Raw genomic sequence first — 16,979 nt, 5'->3', positions numbered from 1 at the left:
ACTTTAATTTACCAGGCCTACATAGTTAAAAAAGAACACTTACGGAGACTGCTTACTCCAATAATTCTGGACTAGTTCATCTGTAAGTCCTGCGTCCAGCAAAACTCTAATGACCATATCAGCATTACCTAGCAAGAGAGACAACATAAGTCATCTGAAACCACATGACTTTGAGATCTGCAAATCTGTTCTCAAGATGAAACTATGAATTGCTTTATTCCAGCTACTTATTAATAAAACTATATAATATTTTAAAATATTGAGACTTACAAGAAAATATGCTAATTTAATCAAACTCTTTAAACCAAAATTTTTTCAAACTCAAGTGGCTAAAGTTAGACTACCAAATCACAATACAAAAGATAACTTTTTCAAACTTGTCTTTTTAAATCGGACATCTAAATCTATTTTCGGCAGCTTATTGTAAATGGCCCAAATGTCAGTGCTCACTGCTTCCAGAACTCCCACTGAGGGCAACACTCCTATAAATCAGCTTCCTAAATATAATGATGTTGTTTGAATGGTTCATTAAAGCTACTATTCAGAGTGGCCACTAGGGGGAACATTGTAAGTAAGCCCATAGGAAGTAAAATTGTATAAACAAGAAATACATAAAGTTCTGTATCTACCCTGACTAGTGACCATAATGCCCTGGATCTGTGTAATCTCCACATCTACATTTTAGGTGAGCTGGGCTATCTTTAGCTTTGCCTATATTGCATTATGTTCGACCACTCATAGACCAGAGTAATTATCCAGAAAAGATCCTAATTTTGTATTGAAAATGGAAGCTAAAACACTGGGAAGAGCACATTTTCATTCAAATAGCTGACATCTCAAACTTCTCCAATTTTTTTGTTTTATTTCTCCTCTGTAGGAAATTGTGCCGTGCCTTTCCTGACCTGAGGAAAGCTCATCTCTTTCACCAGCAGAACTTGGTTCAATAAAAGATACTACCTCACCCACCTCGTCTTGCATTACAAAAAAAAAAAAAAAAAAAAAAATAACTACAGTATACATTGGACAGTTAAGACCTTTCTTTGTTTTTATTTTAAAAATGCAGAATGCATTTTTCTTCCCTTTTGTTAAAAACTGCAGTGATAATCAGGTTTTAAACAATTAGACTAGATGTCTTCTGTAGAAGCCCTTAAAAAATATCCAGAGATCAGTACTTCTCAGCTTTTCTATTTTGGGACCACTTTAACAGAAAGTTCTTTACAATACCCTAGTGTTTTAGGTAAATAATGTAGTACAACTGTAGGATATAAAACAATGGCTGAACTGAAGCCCAGTGAAATAAACAGAAAGATTCTCAGGCCCCCCAATGAGGCAGTGATATAATGGGGATTAGAATTTGGAGTCCTGACTCTCAATTTGAATTGTGCCAAACTCTGTGGGTTCATTTCAGAGGATCTTACAAACTTTTTTTAGGATATTGTTTCTCATGCCTCAAGTTTTGTTCTGAGCTTTGGATTCATATGAATTCAGAATGATACTTCGTCAAAACCACCTGAGCTTTTCTCAATTTCACATTGAAACTGTTAATTCTGTATCACTCTTATGTGAAATCAAAAATCAGTCAGCTTACTCAAAAGTTTTGTGAACATTTGCAAAAATGCTTTCAATAAAACCACTTTAATTATTGAATTTATAAGGACCCTTAGTACAAACATGTCACCCAATCAACTCCTAGGCCTTGCTATACCCAGCAGACAATACTGCTTCAATCCCATTTTAATGAATTACTTATATTCTAATTAGGACATATTTACATTATTCTGCTAAAGCCAGCCTGTTGTGTTACAATGACTCCAATTACTTGAGACTCATGGAAATAAATGTACAGAGCTGACTGCAGAAGCAAGAATGGTAAAACCCAAGTCATTTGACAGTGCCATATTAAGGTACATAACAAGGGAAAGGTATTTCTTTAAAAGTAACCCCATCAGCTGAAAATAAAAAGAAGAAATTAGGAATAATGCTAAATATTATCAGGGCTAGCTTTTGCAGCCCATAATGGTTCAAATTTCCACGGAAGTCAAATGGGAGTTTTGAATATGGATTCTTAGATCTGTCCCTAAACATTTAGCTGTAAACAATAATGAAAATTAAAGCTATACTCTGCATAAGGATTAGATAACTGTACATATGATAGTAGTTGCTCCTTTTTAAAGACTTTTTTTTAAAGGATAATCTCCCAGAAGGATAATAAGACATTACTTTAGTCAACTCCACTATCTCAATAATTCAGGAAAGTACTTGTTTAAGTTATGGTTATGAAAAAAACAATTAGGAAAATAAATTCAAATATAATTGTGAATTGAAACCTGAGAGCTGGCAGTAATTTGACTATGTGCTGTATGGTTTAATTACTCTCTAAGTCCTAGTGTGTACCATGCTGACACTAATGTGTCCTCAATACTCAATTACATATAATGTAGGCTATTAGCTTAGAGTTTTCATAAATTAAAATTTCTTTCTGGATAAAGTCATTTGAGATGAATAATCTCACTTTGAAGACTGACTCAGGGGACACACTTAAAGTTGGAGTCATACATTGTACACCATAATACATCATCAGATAAGATAAATGCATGGACAAATAAGAAAATAAATTAGTCCTAAAGCTAGTTACACATGGTGACACTGTGAGAGCAGTTCATATCTTGATTCAGATTATTCCAACGAGGTGGTCTAACACAATAAATATTTTTTCCTTCAGTTCCTTTTGGGCAAAAACTAGCCCATGGTAGTGCTTAGAAACTGATATCTCCTCTGCTTTCATAATAATTGATCCCAGATAAGGATAGATCACAAGAGCTATATTTTTCCCTCCATGACTCTCTAAAACCTCTAGCAATGCTAACAGGAACTAGCCATTAAATTCTTCAAGAAACTTTCATAAATCAGCAATGTTTAACTGAAGTCTTTGATAACAGATAGATATAGTGGATGCACTTTTTAAGTTCATTCAAATTTTAGAACTACTACCATTTACAACAATATTTCCATATTTACAATGGGGAATACCACTGGCAATATATCCCAAATAGGAATGAACTAGTTAAGTGCACCTATTGTAAGACTAAGCGTCTTATATTAAAGTATTGGTTATTCCGGAAATGTAAAAATGACATGCTATTATTTTTCAGAGATGTTTCCTTTTTATAGTGAGTAATATTGTGAAAAAGTCGCTTTTCTGCGTTTAGTGACAAAAAAGTGTTTTTCCTGCTTTTTCCTGTTGAGCAAACAAAGCTAAGGCTGGGTTCTGAATTCTATTCCATCTCATGCATCTAGACATGATTGTTTTTGTTTTCAATTCCAATCAGTCAGTAAATCTACTGAAGACAATGTTTCTGCATGGGTGAAACTTGGTGCATGATTTGAAAAGAAAAATATTACCTAGATATAACTGGACCTAATTTGGTCTACAGGATCTTTATTATTGGTGATGATGCACAAGCTGGAAAGAATCGAGGTGGACTCTAAAAAGTCTAGGTAGAATTTGATGAGGTGACGAAAAGAAAAATGCCTTTTTTACTTGGGAACTGATATAGCTGTCTAATATTTACTGTGGAAGTCAGCAAATATTAGACAAAAAATCAAAGATTCTTTTTCTTTTAAATTCTGCCTGTGTCATTGTGTTGGCTGAAAAAAAAATGTGAACCAGAAACAGGGAGGGAATGTAGAAGGAAACTGACTGGCATTTTGTTTGCTTTTGGAAAACAGTCTATGGAGGGAACTTTGGAAATTGTGGAATACATTTTGCTTCATATTATTTAGGGAGATATATTGATGGTCACAGCAATCTGCAAACCAAACTTACAAACGCTCTCTTGGACATAAATAAAAACTCTGATAAATTCAATGCCCTTAACGGTATGTAATTATATTAAACAAATAAATAAAGAAAAAAAAACAAATCTTAAAACACTAGCATAGAGAAAGCTATTATATTGAAGCATTATTCATATTTGTAGAGCTCCGTATGAAATTTTAGTGAATTGAACAGAATACTTACATGAAGAGCTGTTTGGAGTATTTTTATCAATAAAGTCAATGAATTTTAAAAGAAATTCAGTGTTGTTGTCTGATACTTTTACATCATTACAGTATTCTCTGAAAAACAATAAAACATCAATTTGGTTAGATTTGTTTCAGATGCGACAAGGGCCGATAAGTGGCGGCTTGTATTTCCTGCAGGCTGGGTAGTGACCTGCGGGCATTCAGCTCAATGGTAGTGTATTATAAAAGACAATGCAATGCAACTCTGCAAAATCCCATTGATCCTCTTTGCAGAATTCAATAGGAAGAGGCTAGGGATGTTAGATACTGACTAATTTAATAACTGTGTAACCGCATCAAAACTTAGTGGTTACACAGATATTTGATAGTCCCTGGGAGCCTCCTTCCAGCCTCAGTTTCAGCTCAGGCTCCTCATGGACAGGGGCTGCTGCTGCCCCATGCTGCTGCCTCTGTACCAGAAGCAGCAGTGTGTGGTGGTGGGTGGAAGCTGGTCTGCAGGTGCAATATAGAGATAGGAGTGTGGGGCGGCAGCAGCTGCCCCTCCCCGCCTCCATCCCATGAACAGAGGCAATTAAAATATTCCACGGAACAACATCTGTCCGTGGAGAGCCTGGGCCCAACGTGGACAGAGGCTGCCCCATGGCAGCCTCTCCTCTTCCTCCGCCCCCAAGTGAAGCGGCAGCAGCGGCAGTTCCCCGCGCCTTAGAGGCGCGGGACCCCCCCGCGGCTGCGGCTTCAGTCCGGGTGCCTGTGGTCTGCTGGGGACGGTCCCCAGCAGACCACAGGCACCCGGACTGAAGCCGCAGCCGCGGGGGGGTCCCGCGCCTCTGAGGCTTTGCCAGAGCAAAGCCTCAGAGGCGCAGCACCCCGCTGCCGCTGCGGCTCTGCTCTGCGTGTCCCTGGGCTGCTGGGGGGGGGGAGCAGCTAGTGTGCTCCCCCCCCCCAGCAGACCAGGCTTTTGTTTTGGACTCTGGGGCTGAGCAGCTGGGGCGCTGCCGATTGGTCCTGCAGCGCCGCTCTGGGCACTACTGGACCAACCCGGCAGCACCCCAGCTGCTCTGCCCCAGGTCCTGATTCAGCCGCTGCTGGTCAGTTTCAGCAGCGGCTGAATCAGGACGCCTGGGGCAGAGCAGATGGGGTGCTGCTGGGTTGGTCCAGTAGCACCGAGGAGCGGCGCTACTGGAGCAACCCAGCAGCACCCCAGCTGCTCTGCCCCAGGCATCCCCAAGTCAGTTTCTGCTGAAACTGACCAGCGCTGACTACAGGAAGCCCCAGGCAGAGTTGCTCTGCCCCAGGTTTCCTGGAATCAGCTGCTGCTCAGTTTCAGCAGCAGCTGACTTGGGGACGCCTGGGGTTCTTAAGTTGATTCTGTATGTAAGTCAGAACTGGCGGTCAGTTTCAGCAGTGTCTGAATCTGGACGCCAGTTCCGACTTACATACAGATTCAACTTAAGAACAAACCTACAGTCCCTATCTTGTACGTAACCTGGGGACTGCCTGTATATGCAACCACACTTAAGTTGCAGCCCTTGGCATGTACTATAAGTGTTACTGTGGCCCCTTGGGGCTTCCAAGATTGAGCAGCTCTACTTTAGAAAGAAGCCACCTTCTTCCCATTCACTTATGACACACTGGACCAAAGAGAACTCAGAATTTAGACCTCCCCCCCGTCCCACAGTCAGCACTTTAATAGGGTTCTGTGTCTGGTTCTACCCAGACAGATTATAAGAATTCATTAACAATGCTACAGTCCATTATGAATGCCTCTGCCTCTGTCAAGAAAATTAAATGCTCCTGATCAGCTTTAGATTGTTTTGATTTTTGTGGAGGTGCCCAGCTAAACAAAAAAACCTAAACAATTTGCTTTGCATTTGTTTTTTCAGTCAGAATATTTTTACTGTCTTACAAAAGCTTGAGCTTTTGAGCTAGAATGAGCTTGAATCATTCAAGACTGATTGTGAATATGCAATTTATCAATTACTTAGTACCACTATATCTTTAAGATACTCTTTGCTTCTGTCAGCATTTATATTAATATGTCTGAGATGCACAAATGCAATGGACTAAGAAATCAATATCCCTTGGGAAAACCCAGGGAATAATGCATTTATTGGATCAGATTCATCTAGGGCTGCCTACTCTGACTGAAGCTATTCTGGAAGATTTTGTTTGCAACATGATGTAATGTCATTTTCTTAAAATATCCTACTAAGATTGCTTTCAATAGTCACTGGGAGATTAAAACTGATCCTGGGATACTCCAGGCTAATCCTGGAGGATTGGCAACCTTAAATTCATTCCTATTGTAACTCCACAGAAGTCAGTGGCGTTACAACCAATAATTGTTATTGTAGTTCTTTTGGAAATACTTTTCATCCTTAAACCTCAATAATTTTGCAAAAGAAATAAGAATTATTATAAGTATTATATTTTACTTATTATAAAGGAGGTAACCTTGAGGCATGGATGGGCTAAACTAGGTTGTTAAATATTATCTAGACCCAGGAATATAATTAAGAACTCCTGAGTCCCACTGTATTCACTAGAAGACCAGAGTGAGTGAGTGAGTGAGTGAGTGAGTGAGTGAGTGAGTGAGTGAGTGAAAGAAAGAAAGAAAGAAAGAAAGAAAGAAAGAAAGAAAGAAAGAAAGAAAGAAAGAAAGAAAGAAAGAAAGAAAGAAAGAAAGAAAGAAAGAAAGAAAGGACTTAGTGGGAGGTACTGATTTTTTTCTTTAATCTTTCCAAATACTATAACGCTGCAGTGTATGGAATATGATATGATAAATTACAAGACAAACTAGCCTGAGAAGGTTCTATCCATATTCTTGTAATAAAAATGTTATATGAACTTGGAAAATGAGTTTAGCCATTGCTCTTATACTTAACAATTTTCCCCAGCACATCTTGTGTGCCAAATTAAGTTTTACTGGGCAAATCCATGGTTCATAAATGCCACTAACTTGACCAAGACTTCTTATTTACTGCTGGGTATAATGATTAGAACTGAGAAATTGACCAACCTTGGTGCTAGAAAGGTATAGCCAGCTTCATCAAAGTGATCAATCTTTAGAGTTGCTGAATCTATAAAGATGAAGGTTGAATATTAGGTAAGGAAACAGGATTTTGTAAAATTCCTTGGATAATTTCTGCATGCATCTGTGAATTTTAAAAAATGTAATCTCTAAAGAACATTTTTCTAACTAATGTGCACTCTCATTATCAGTGTACCACATAGCAGAAAGAAATGAAGTGATTATTATACAGCAACAGACCAAGCAATAACAAAACAATTGAAGCAAGTTGAGACTGAGTCATTGTTTCATTAGCATGACAATATGATAATTCACAGTATATGTAACATTTCTATTAGCATTACAATGTGTTCATTCAAAATACGTGCTATGTTTAGGACTGAAAACATCAAGAAAAACATTAATGTGTAATATTTGCATCAATAAAGTTATAAAGCATCATTTTTACAATCTTATTTAAAAAGTGGCCTTAAAAAAAAAGGAATGACATATCTGAGCGTCAGCATGAACCAACAGGTGATAGGATCCGACAAATAGGGATTAGTGATTAGTGACAAATTGAAATGTGCATGAAAATACAAAAGCATTTTCTAGATTCCCCCCCTTTCTGTTGCTATGGTACCCAATGATCATGGGAGAAGTCCAGAAATGAAGAATACAAAGGAGAATGTCCAGTAGGAATGGAAATATAAGTGGAAAATATCAACTGCAGTATACAGAAGGAAATTGAGCAACAAGAATATACTTGCAATTTTTGTCTGTGAAATTCCATCAGAAAGAGAAAGCAGGGAAACAGAAAAAACAGGGTAAAACCAAAAGGGGTCACAATCAATATTTTATTCAATCACCCCTTGAATAAAAATATTGTGAATAGATCATAGGTTAAATTTATGCACAGCTATAGTCTGGGAAAAAAGACAAACAACTCTAAATACTGGAGTGTATGTACTTGTCTATTATTTCTGAAGTAACCTCTATATATACTGTGGCTATTTCAAGGATCTATTTTGTAAGGTATATTGATACCAATCCAATATCAATATATCTACTCCACACACCGAACTAATTTTTATTCATTAAAACTTTAATCACTAGATCCTATTTGATCAACTGAAAAAATACACCATAAAAATGACTACTTGGTAAAAGCATATCATGTTGAATCTCTGAACAAGCATGTGAGGATACATAGCATGGTTGTCAAGGAAACAACTTCTAACCAAGTCTTCTCTGGGGTAATAGGGAACTATGATTGATAATGAGACTAGTAATGAGAGTGGAAAATGCTTTGTCTTTGTAACTAAGTTTTATATAGATATATTTCTAAATACAAAAACTGAAATTGAGGTTGTATTAATACTTCAATAAAGTTAAAAGAATATGATGACTCACACTTCATTTACTCACCCAACTATGGTCAAACAAAACAAACAAAAGTGTTATAGCTGGAAATGCATCATACATGGTATTTCCAGTTAGTTTTCTACAATCTGGAAGTGGCTTAAAAAGACTGTCATTCAAACAAGATACTACAGACATTCACTGAAACTATTTACAAAGCAACATAAAAGCTAAACTATAAGATAAAACAAAATAGTCCCTAATATTACTTTATTTATAAGAGCAGCATGATAAATTGCTATGTCCAATACTGTTAATATTGCACACTATGAGAAGCTTTGCTCTATATGTTATTACCAGGTGGGATATTTAAATGTCAGCTAACAGACCCCTTAAAACAACACCAACAGAGGATACACAAAGCAATGATTCTATAGGTACATAGCAAAGGGAAAGGATCTGTCAGTGAAGTTGGGGGTACCTGCACATATTCTAGCTATGTAGAATATTTCTTGTACCTTGGATGTTTACAATGGGTTAGAATCATTGCTGTAGATTTGGGGTACATTATGATAACGTTAGGGAACTCCGCATGCTTTAGGAATTTCAAAATTATTTTTTTAAAACATCAGTGTGTCAGAAGTATGTCAGAACCCAGAGAACCTTCATAAGTACTTACATTTGGCCTGAATCATTATTTCTTCTATTTTGGCTTTTATATAGTAAAAGCTGTAGGATGGTAATACCAAGGCCAAACTGCAATAGAAATAACGAAGGCATAAACAAAGAAATATACATGTAGTTGGGTGGAGAACCCTTATAAGTTTTAAAGTAGTTTCCTATAGTCTGCTTCAAAGTGTTTTTGAAAACAATTGACATGTTAGGGATGAAATTTATTGTGAGAATATATTATTTTATTTGATTATTACAGACAGCCCTATACTGCCATAGTGCTAACTTTAGGCACCTACATGAGATTGAAATTAACCTCACATAAAAAGGGGCCTGAAATGAAGAGGGAGACATTCCAAAATCTGCACCAATCCTAAAATTCACGGGCCAGTCACAATTTTTATGGATATATCCACTGAAAGTGAGGGTTTAAGAAAATCTGAAAAAAAAACCCATAAATAATCCTGAATTGCTATGAAAAGAGAATGATGATGATGGAAACCCCTTTTAGTAAAAAGACAGCTATTGATGTTTAATGCAAAAACTTGTATGATTTGAATTTACATTATCTCTGTGAGAGAGACTATCATCTTCAAGTGATATAGTCACTTCTGGATAAAATAATGTTTTGAACTTGACTATATAAGAGTGTCTTAAGATATACAATATATTTTATAATTCACCTTCTTTGAGTTATATATCTAATTTTGTTTAAAAATTATTCTGACTTTTGGCTTTGCAACTAAAAATCAATACATGTATCTGGGAGTAGAACTTTTAAAAATGGATGTTAAAGGCGATGGGTAAAAATTCCTATCAGAGATGCATCTTCTTTCATCCTTAATGTTTGCATCCAATTTTCATTAGCATAAAATTGCATTTTACCACTGATTTGTAATAGATGGTGGTAGAAATTAACATTAAAACAGGTTTTACAAAAAAGATGATGACCTTTAATAATGCATTTGCCATTTAAACATCACAGAAGTGAGATTGCTGATTATTTAGTGATAGTCTTCTCCCAATTCCCCTCGAGGGAAATCAGGTGAAGTTTACCTGCCATTAACAGTTATTGCTAACAGAAACTACTAATTAAAATCTATAATTTTATGCTTAATGGGACTGCTGCAATGTGACTCAGGAGATTATCTGATGTCTCTCAGCTTATGAAAAACAACTATAAGGGGAGTTAGGTAAGAACTAAGAACTCAGATAAGTCAAATACACATCAGTACGGCTTACCAGATAGCATAAGAGGATGCAAAAAACCCTGCTTTCCCTCAGAAAATAAAAATGAGGGTACAACAGAAAAACTAAATTCAGAATTGCATAAATCAAGATTTTTGTTTTACATCACAACAAGCAGGTTTGGGGGGCTGTTTTTTTTCCCTAAGGGTGTGTCTACATAGCAGGACTTAACCTGAAATAAGCTATGCAAATTGAGCTACATCAATTAGCTTATTTCGAAATAACTTATTTAGAAATTGAGAGCATTTACATAGCACTTATTTAGAAACAGAGCACTTTTCCTTTGACTTCCCTTATTCCTTGTACAATGAAGGTTTCAAGATCCGGAGTAAGAAGTCCTCCAGCTTGACAGTATTTCAACATTATTTTTAAATAACTGCCTGCTGTAGATGACGACAATATATTCTAGTCAGAGACTGTTGTTCACTATATGTTTGCACCGTGCCAACTATCCCAACTTTGTAGATGGCTCTAGTTATCACACTAATGAATATTTTGGGTAAAACTGCCAATATTACAGTTTTTTTATTAAAATTAAATAATCCTGTCAGCGTTGTTTCCAGTTTCACACTATGTACACCAAACAATGTGCTGATAGTGATTCTCATTTGTGATTCTTTGTCCAATCCTGAAAGGTTCTGAGTGCCTTAACTTGGACATTCACAACTTCATAGAACTTGGGCACAGTGTTTGTAATGTTAAAAGCTATTTAGCTTTGAAACTAAACTTTCTGAGATCAACTGTAGCCCAAATACTTTAGGAAGGGGATGTCAAGATATCACATCTCTTCCAATGTCACGGTGCTGAGTAGCTCTATTGTTTGAAATCATGATGATCTCAGAAATTTTTTGAGTGATGTAAACCTTTTCCAAAGAGTGTTATCTTTCTTTGATGTTATCTACTGCTATATGATTTAATACACATAATATAATTGTTATTTAACATTTGTATATGGCATCATAAGTGCACATTAGAGTTATAATACCACAGTTCCTGCCTGACAAGATCTGACACAGTAGGCTTTATATGACATATAGATATTACAAATAATGAACATAAAATTGTGAAGGAGGTATACTCAAAATAAGGTTGTGATTCTGTTCATTTTAGAAAGGCATGAAATATTAGACCTTTCTGTTTATTATTAATTTTAAAAAAATTACTTGCAAAAGTCAGTGTGAAAATGGAAATTATTTTTGGAAAGACTTCAAGAAAAGGAGGGATTAAAGGAGGGTTTGAAGGAGAAGACCACAACTAAAGACACAGTCACAAATCAGACACTACAAAGATTGTAAAAACACTGCTGAATTTATGAGATCCCTGAAAAGATAAGTTTCATTTACAAATGATATTACTGATCATACAAACTTCTTGGTATATATAAAAATGAGTAGTTCTGTAGCACCTTAGGGTATGTTTACACAGCAGCATTATTTCAGAATAACACATTATTCCAAAATAACTATGCGAGCATCTACACAGCTAGCCCATTATTTCGAAATAATTTCAAAATAATGGGTGGCTTACTTCAGTGTTTGTAAACATCATTTCATGAAGAATAACACCTCTAGTAAAATAGGTATTTTGGAAAAGCAGTAGTGTGGATACTCCACGGCTGTTATTTCAAAATAGCTCCTTCTCCAGGCCATTCAAAGTAATTATTCCTCAGTGCTTCCCAGGGCTCTAAATTGAGGCCGCACATCCACATTAGGGGAGCCTGCCTCAGACTACTTTCCACGCTTCCCTGTAATATAGAAGCACTATTTCGAAAAAAGCTATTTCGGAGTATTTCTTCTGGAACAGCTTACTCTAAAATATTCATGTAGTGTAGACATAACCTTAGAGACTAACAAAAATATATAGAATCATGAGCCTTCATGGGTAAAACTCGTTTAACACCATTTCTCCTGATACTTTATGCATAGAGGTAGGGGGGTGGGTGACAGAATATCTCTCCCCCACCCCCTTTCCTTCTCCTATTTATTTCGAGTTTCCTTATCCTCTAATCATAACTCCAGTCATCTGAAGAAGTGGGCTGTGCTCACGAAAGCTCATGATACCATCTACATGTTTTGTTAATCTATAAAGTGCTATCAGACCATTTGCTTGCTTTTCCTGTAACAGACTAACTCGGCTACCCCCTGAAGCTCAGATGAATTGGAGTATAAATAACAGAAATCAAGAAAAATACGTATAGCAGCAGAGGAAAGACCTCTCAGCTGTAGGATCTGTGTTTATGTGCTAATTAAATGGGCTGGAGTGTCCCATTCATATGTAGATGCAGATGTTAAAGGCAGTAGAAATTGGCTTTGTAATACACCAACCAGTTAATCTACCTCTGCAACCTACCCCTACAACAAACCCTGTTGCCAACTCTGTCTGCATATCCAAGCAAGAGACACTATCACAAAACCTAACCACATAAGCCACAATATGTGGAGTTCATACAACCACACACCCCTTAATGTGATATATGCCATATAAGTTGCCCCTTTACCAGGTATATTGGAAAAACCGGACGGTTTCTATGACAAAGGATAAATGGACACAAAATAGACATGAGAAATGGTAACACACATAAACCTATACGGGAACATTTTAACCCGCCTGTTTATTCAGTCATAGATTTAAAAGTAGCCATTCTTCTACAAAGGAATCTCACTAACGTGTGACCGAGTCTGTAGGACTAGAATTTATCTACAAATTTGATATGCTTACTTTGGGCTTGAATAAAGACATTAATTGGTTGGCACATGACAACGTCTGTCATCCGGCAGGACCACAAATGCTTCTGGATCAGAGAGCTTGGGAGCTTAAGGGCAGGAAGGCCAGCCGGGACAACAGGATCAGCAGCCCGGCTGGGGGCAGTGTGAGACTGGAGTCATGGCCCTGCAGTAGCCCCCAGCAGCCCATGTCAGTGCGGTGCCATGCAAGAATCCCTCAGCAGCACAAATCAGCACTGGGCTGGAGCCCCCAGAAAACCCAGAGCTCTATAGCCGCCAGGAGTTAGGGCTGAGGACAGGGCCCTGTGAGAGTGTGGGGCCAGAATCACAGAGCTAGAAGAGACCTCAGGAGGTCATCTAGTCCAGCCCCGTGCTCAAGGCAGGACCAATCCTGACTAAATCAACTCAGCCAGGGCTTTGTCAAGCCGAGACTTAAAAATCTTTAGGGAATGGAGATTCCACCACTTCCCTAGGCAACCCATTCCAGTTCTTCACCATCCTCCTAGTGAAATAGTTTTTCTTAATATCCAACTTAGACCTCTTCCACTGTAACTTGAGACCACTGCTCCTTGTTCTGCCATCCATCACTACTGTGAACAGCCTTTCTCCAGCCTCTTTGGAACCTCCCTTCAGGAAGTTAAAGGCTGCTATCAAATCCCCCCTCACTCTTCTCTTCTGCAGACTAAACAAACCCAAATTCCTCACCTCTCCTCACAGGACATATGCTCCAGCTCCTTAATCATTTTGGTCACCCTCCGCTGGACCCTCTCCAATGCGTCCACATCATTGCTGTAGTTGGGGGCCCAGAATTGGACACAATACTCCAGATGTGGCCTCACCAGAGCCGAATAAAAGGGAATAATCACTTCTCAGGATCTGCTGGCAATACTCCTCCTAATGCACCCTAATATCCCATTAGCCTTCTTGGCTACAGGGGCACACTGTTGACTCATATCCAGCTTCTTGTCCATTGTAATCCCCAGCTCCTTTTCTGCAGAACTGCTGCTTAGCCATTCGTCCCCAGCCTGTAACAATGCTTGGGATTCTTCCGTCCCAAGTGCAGGACTCTACACTTGTCCTTGTTGAACCTCATCAGATTTCTTTTGGCATAATCCTCCAATTGGTCATTCTGGACCCTATCCCGGCCCTCCAGCATGTCTACCTCTCCCCCTAGTTTAGTGTCATCTGAAAACTTGCTGAGGGTGCAATCCATCCCCTCAATCCTCTGGCAGCTTCCTGGAATGCGGAGCTGGAGCCCCGTAGTAGTTCCCTGAGTGCGGAGCTGGGGTACCATGACAGCCCCACGGAGTGTAGGGTTGGAGTTGAATTCCACGGCAGTATGGGGCTGGATCCTCGGGGAAGCCCATTGGAGCACAGGGCCAGGGCTGGAACCCTGAAGAAGCCCCCTAGAGCTTGGGGTTGAGGCCGGAGTCTCATAGCTGCCCCTGGATGCACGGGGCTAGAGCACCGTGTCAGGAGTTGGAGCCTTTGCTTGCCAGGGAGCTGGCAGCAGCTAGGCAAGCAACCCAGCCAGGTACGGTGGAGGGTGGAGGCGAGGCCAGGTGCCTGCTGAGGCAGCCTTGGGAGCCAATTGCAGAAGACCGCCCCTGGTCCGGTAAATTGTCTTGTTTGAGACCAGTGCCGGAACAAGGAGGTTCAACCTGTGTATATATATATATTTCTGTTATTTCCATACACACACATACAAATTGGAGTGGAAATAACACACACACACACATATATATATATATATATATACACACACACACACACACACACACACACACACACACCTGTTTCTGTTATTTATACCCCAATCCATCTGATGAAGTGGGTTTTACCCACGAAAACTTATGATTCTATATATTATTGTTAGTGTCCAAGGTGCCACAGGACTATTCGTTTTTAAAATAATAGACTAACACAGCTACTTCTCTGAGATTTAGTGAAACTTTGCTGAGAATTACTAAAACTTTGCTAGTAGGTGTGTTGCTTAGAAAGCTCCATGAAAGATTGAGAGCCTAACCATGTATGCTTCCTTCAGCAAAACACTCATCATGGGCAATGGGAGATTTTTGTTTTTGTTTTTGTTTTTTGTTTTTGAAAGCTCTGAAGTCCTACCCCATTAGGTGGTGAGCAGAGAAAAATTTTCAAGTTATATGCACTACACTAGTATTTATTTCTCCATTTTTTGGTAGAGAGCTAGTTCTTAGGCTTTTTAATATTATATATCATATGAATAAAAGTATTCACTAAAACAAACAAGCCAATACCTCCCATTACAAAACAGAAACAAGCAACGACATTTAATTACCTGTAATCTGTGCCATTCACTGCAGTCCATGTATACGTTCGGTTTCCTTTATCAATATACCTCTGGAAAGCAATTTTGACAAACAAGTATATCATTGCCACTGGAGGCTCAGTAAATAATAGGTTTTGATTTATTATTGAGGAGAAAAGAATGTAAAACTCAATAACAAACAAGCAGTTGGAATTCTTTTGCTCTTTTCAGTAAAATGTGTTGTGCTTTGCAGTTGCGTTTCTTCAACAATTTCCAGATTTAGAACAGAAGTTACAGAATCATCTGTATTCTTTAAATCTAATAAAGAATTTTAGAAGTGCAGTGTGACGGTTAACTATCCATAGTTACTCTTTGTGTCTATATGTCAGATTACTTCTTTTTCTTATTACTTTTTTACTGTTAATTTTAAATACTGGAAAGGGTTCCTCCCACACAGGAGTGGCCCAGTGGTCATGTACCTAAACACACACACACAGCAGGAAAGCACTTAAAAGCAACCCTATAACAATATATCACTATGCCTGATTATACTCCTATACTAATGTCTGGATGTCTGTATCTCTGGGACATTATCTTAAAATATACACTCTAGCCCTACACACACTTTATGTACGAAAAGATCCATTAAAGTAAACAGGAGAACTAAACTGTGTAAAGTTAAGCTTGATCATAAGTGTTCTCAAGAAGTATGAGATTAAGGTTAGCTTTTCAATTCACTTGCTCCTGGAATGAAAGATGACACAACAGACAAGTTTAAAAGGTCCCCTGACTCCCTGTAGAAGATTTAATCATCATTAATGCACCCCACTGGAGCCGTTTTACTCATTTTTCCACATTAAAATTATAAGTATATGCCAGCTGTAGCATATTACTGCTTTATAGTCAGAGACAAAGATTTATGGGGATGTCTGCAATAAAATCTATGCAGCTGCTGCATCACGACATTACTAATACTATTCAAATGTTACAGTAGATGTCTAAGTTATTTCTGTCCCTGTGCAAAAATAAAAACACAAAAATTAACATGATTATGAAAAGGTGGTTTTGATTCTTTTCTGACTTTTATAAGTTGAATAAAATTTCTCTTCCCTTATTACTTCTCAGCACAGCAGGACAGGTATAAACAATCTAAAAGCCATTTAGAAAGAAAGTGTTTGGAAAAATGTGCAAAGCTATGAAATATTGTTTATTTAAGACTTGTAGATGGGAGGATTTATTCAGCACAAAATTTATGCATGTTTATTGACCTAGTAGTGCTGATAATCACACTGCCCACCCACTTAAAAAAAAGCAAAGAAAAAAAAAGCAAATGCACCTTAACTTCCTATTGCATTTGTGACCTCATGAAAGATTAAGAACACAAGGGATTTCTCTATGCCAGCAGTGGGCAGTAGTTTTTTTTGTGGGGGGGGGGGGCATCTCACACATTTCTGAAGTGGTCGTGGGCTTTCCCGGAAGGGGTGGGGCCTCAAGTGGAGGGGGCAGGGGCAGGTGGCTTCCCATGCTCCCCCGCTCACAGACCCTGATTAGCCTAGAGGCTGAGGGGGGGCATGTGAAATCTTTGCCCCCATCTCTCAGAGACGTACCAGCTCCCCTGGCCCCAGGTCTCAATTGGCCTGGGGTAGGGGCAGTG

General features: G+C 38.4%; 1 protein-coding gene across 2 annotated transcripts in view; it reads right to left on the bottom strand.

The window, feature by feature from the left end:
- CACNA2D1 (calcium voltage-gated channel auxiliary subunit alpha2delta 1) overlaps positions 1 to 16,979 on the bottom strand; it is a 653,332-nt gene that overhangs the window by 33,917 nt on the left and 602,436 nt on the right. For both annotated transcript variants that reach the window (XM_075926367.2, XM_006117144.5), the window contains 5 exons: positions 15,356 to 15,417; positions 9,078 to 9,154; positions 7,046 to 7,106; positions 4,022 to 4,119; positions 44 to 128 (listed from right to left, as the gene is read on the bottom strand). In XM_075926367.2, coding sequence (XP_075782482.1) covers positions 44 to 128; positions 4,022 to 4,119; positions 7,046 to 7,106; positions 9,078 to 9,154; positions 15,356 to 15,417 — 383 coding nt within the window. The remainder of the gene's footprint in view (positions 1 to 43; positions 129 to 4,021; positions 4,120 to 7,045; positions 7,107 to 9,077; positions 9,155 to 15,355; positions 15,418 to 16,979) is intronic.

Source organism: Pelodiscus sinensis, chromosome 1 (assembly GCF_052426305.1).
Source record: "Pelodiscus sinensis isolate ZL-2025 chromosome 1, ASM5242630v1, whole genome shotgun sequence".
Taxonomy (NCBI): Eukaryota; Metazoa; Chordata; order Testudines; family Trionychidae; genus Pelodiscus; species Pelodiscus sinensis.
This window is presented reverse-complemented; position numbering and strand designations above follow the sequence as displayed.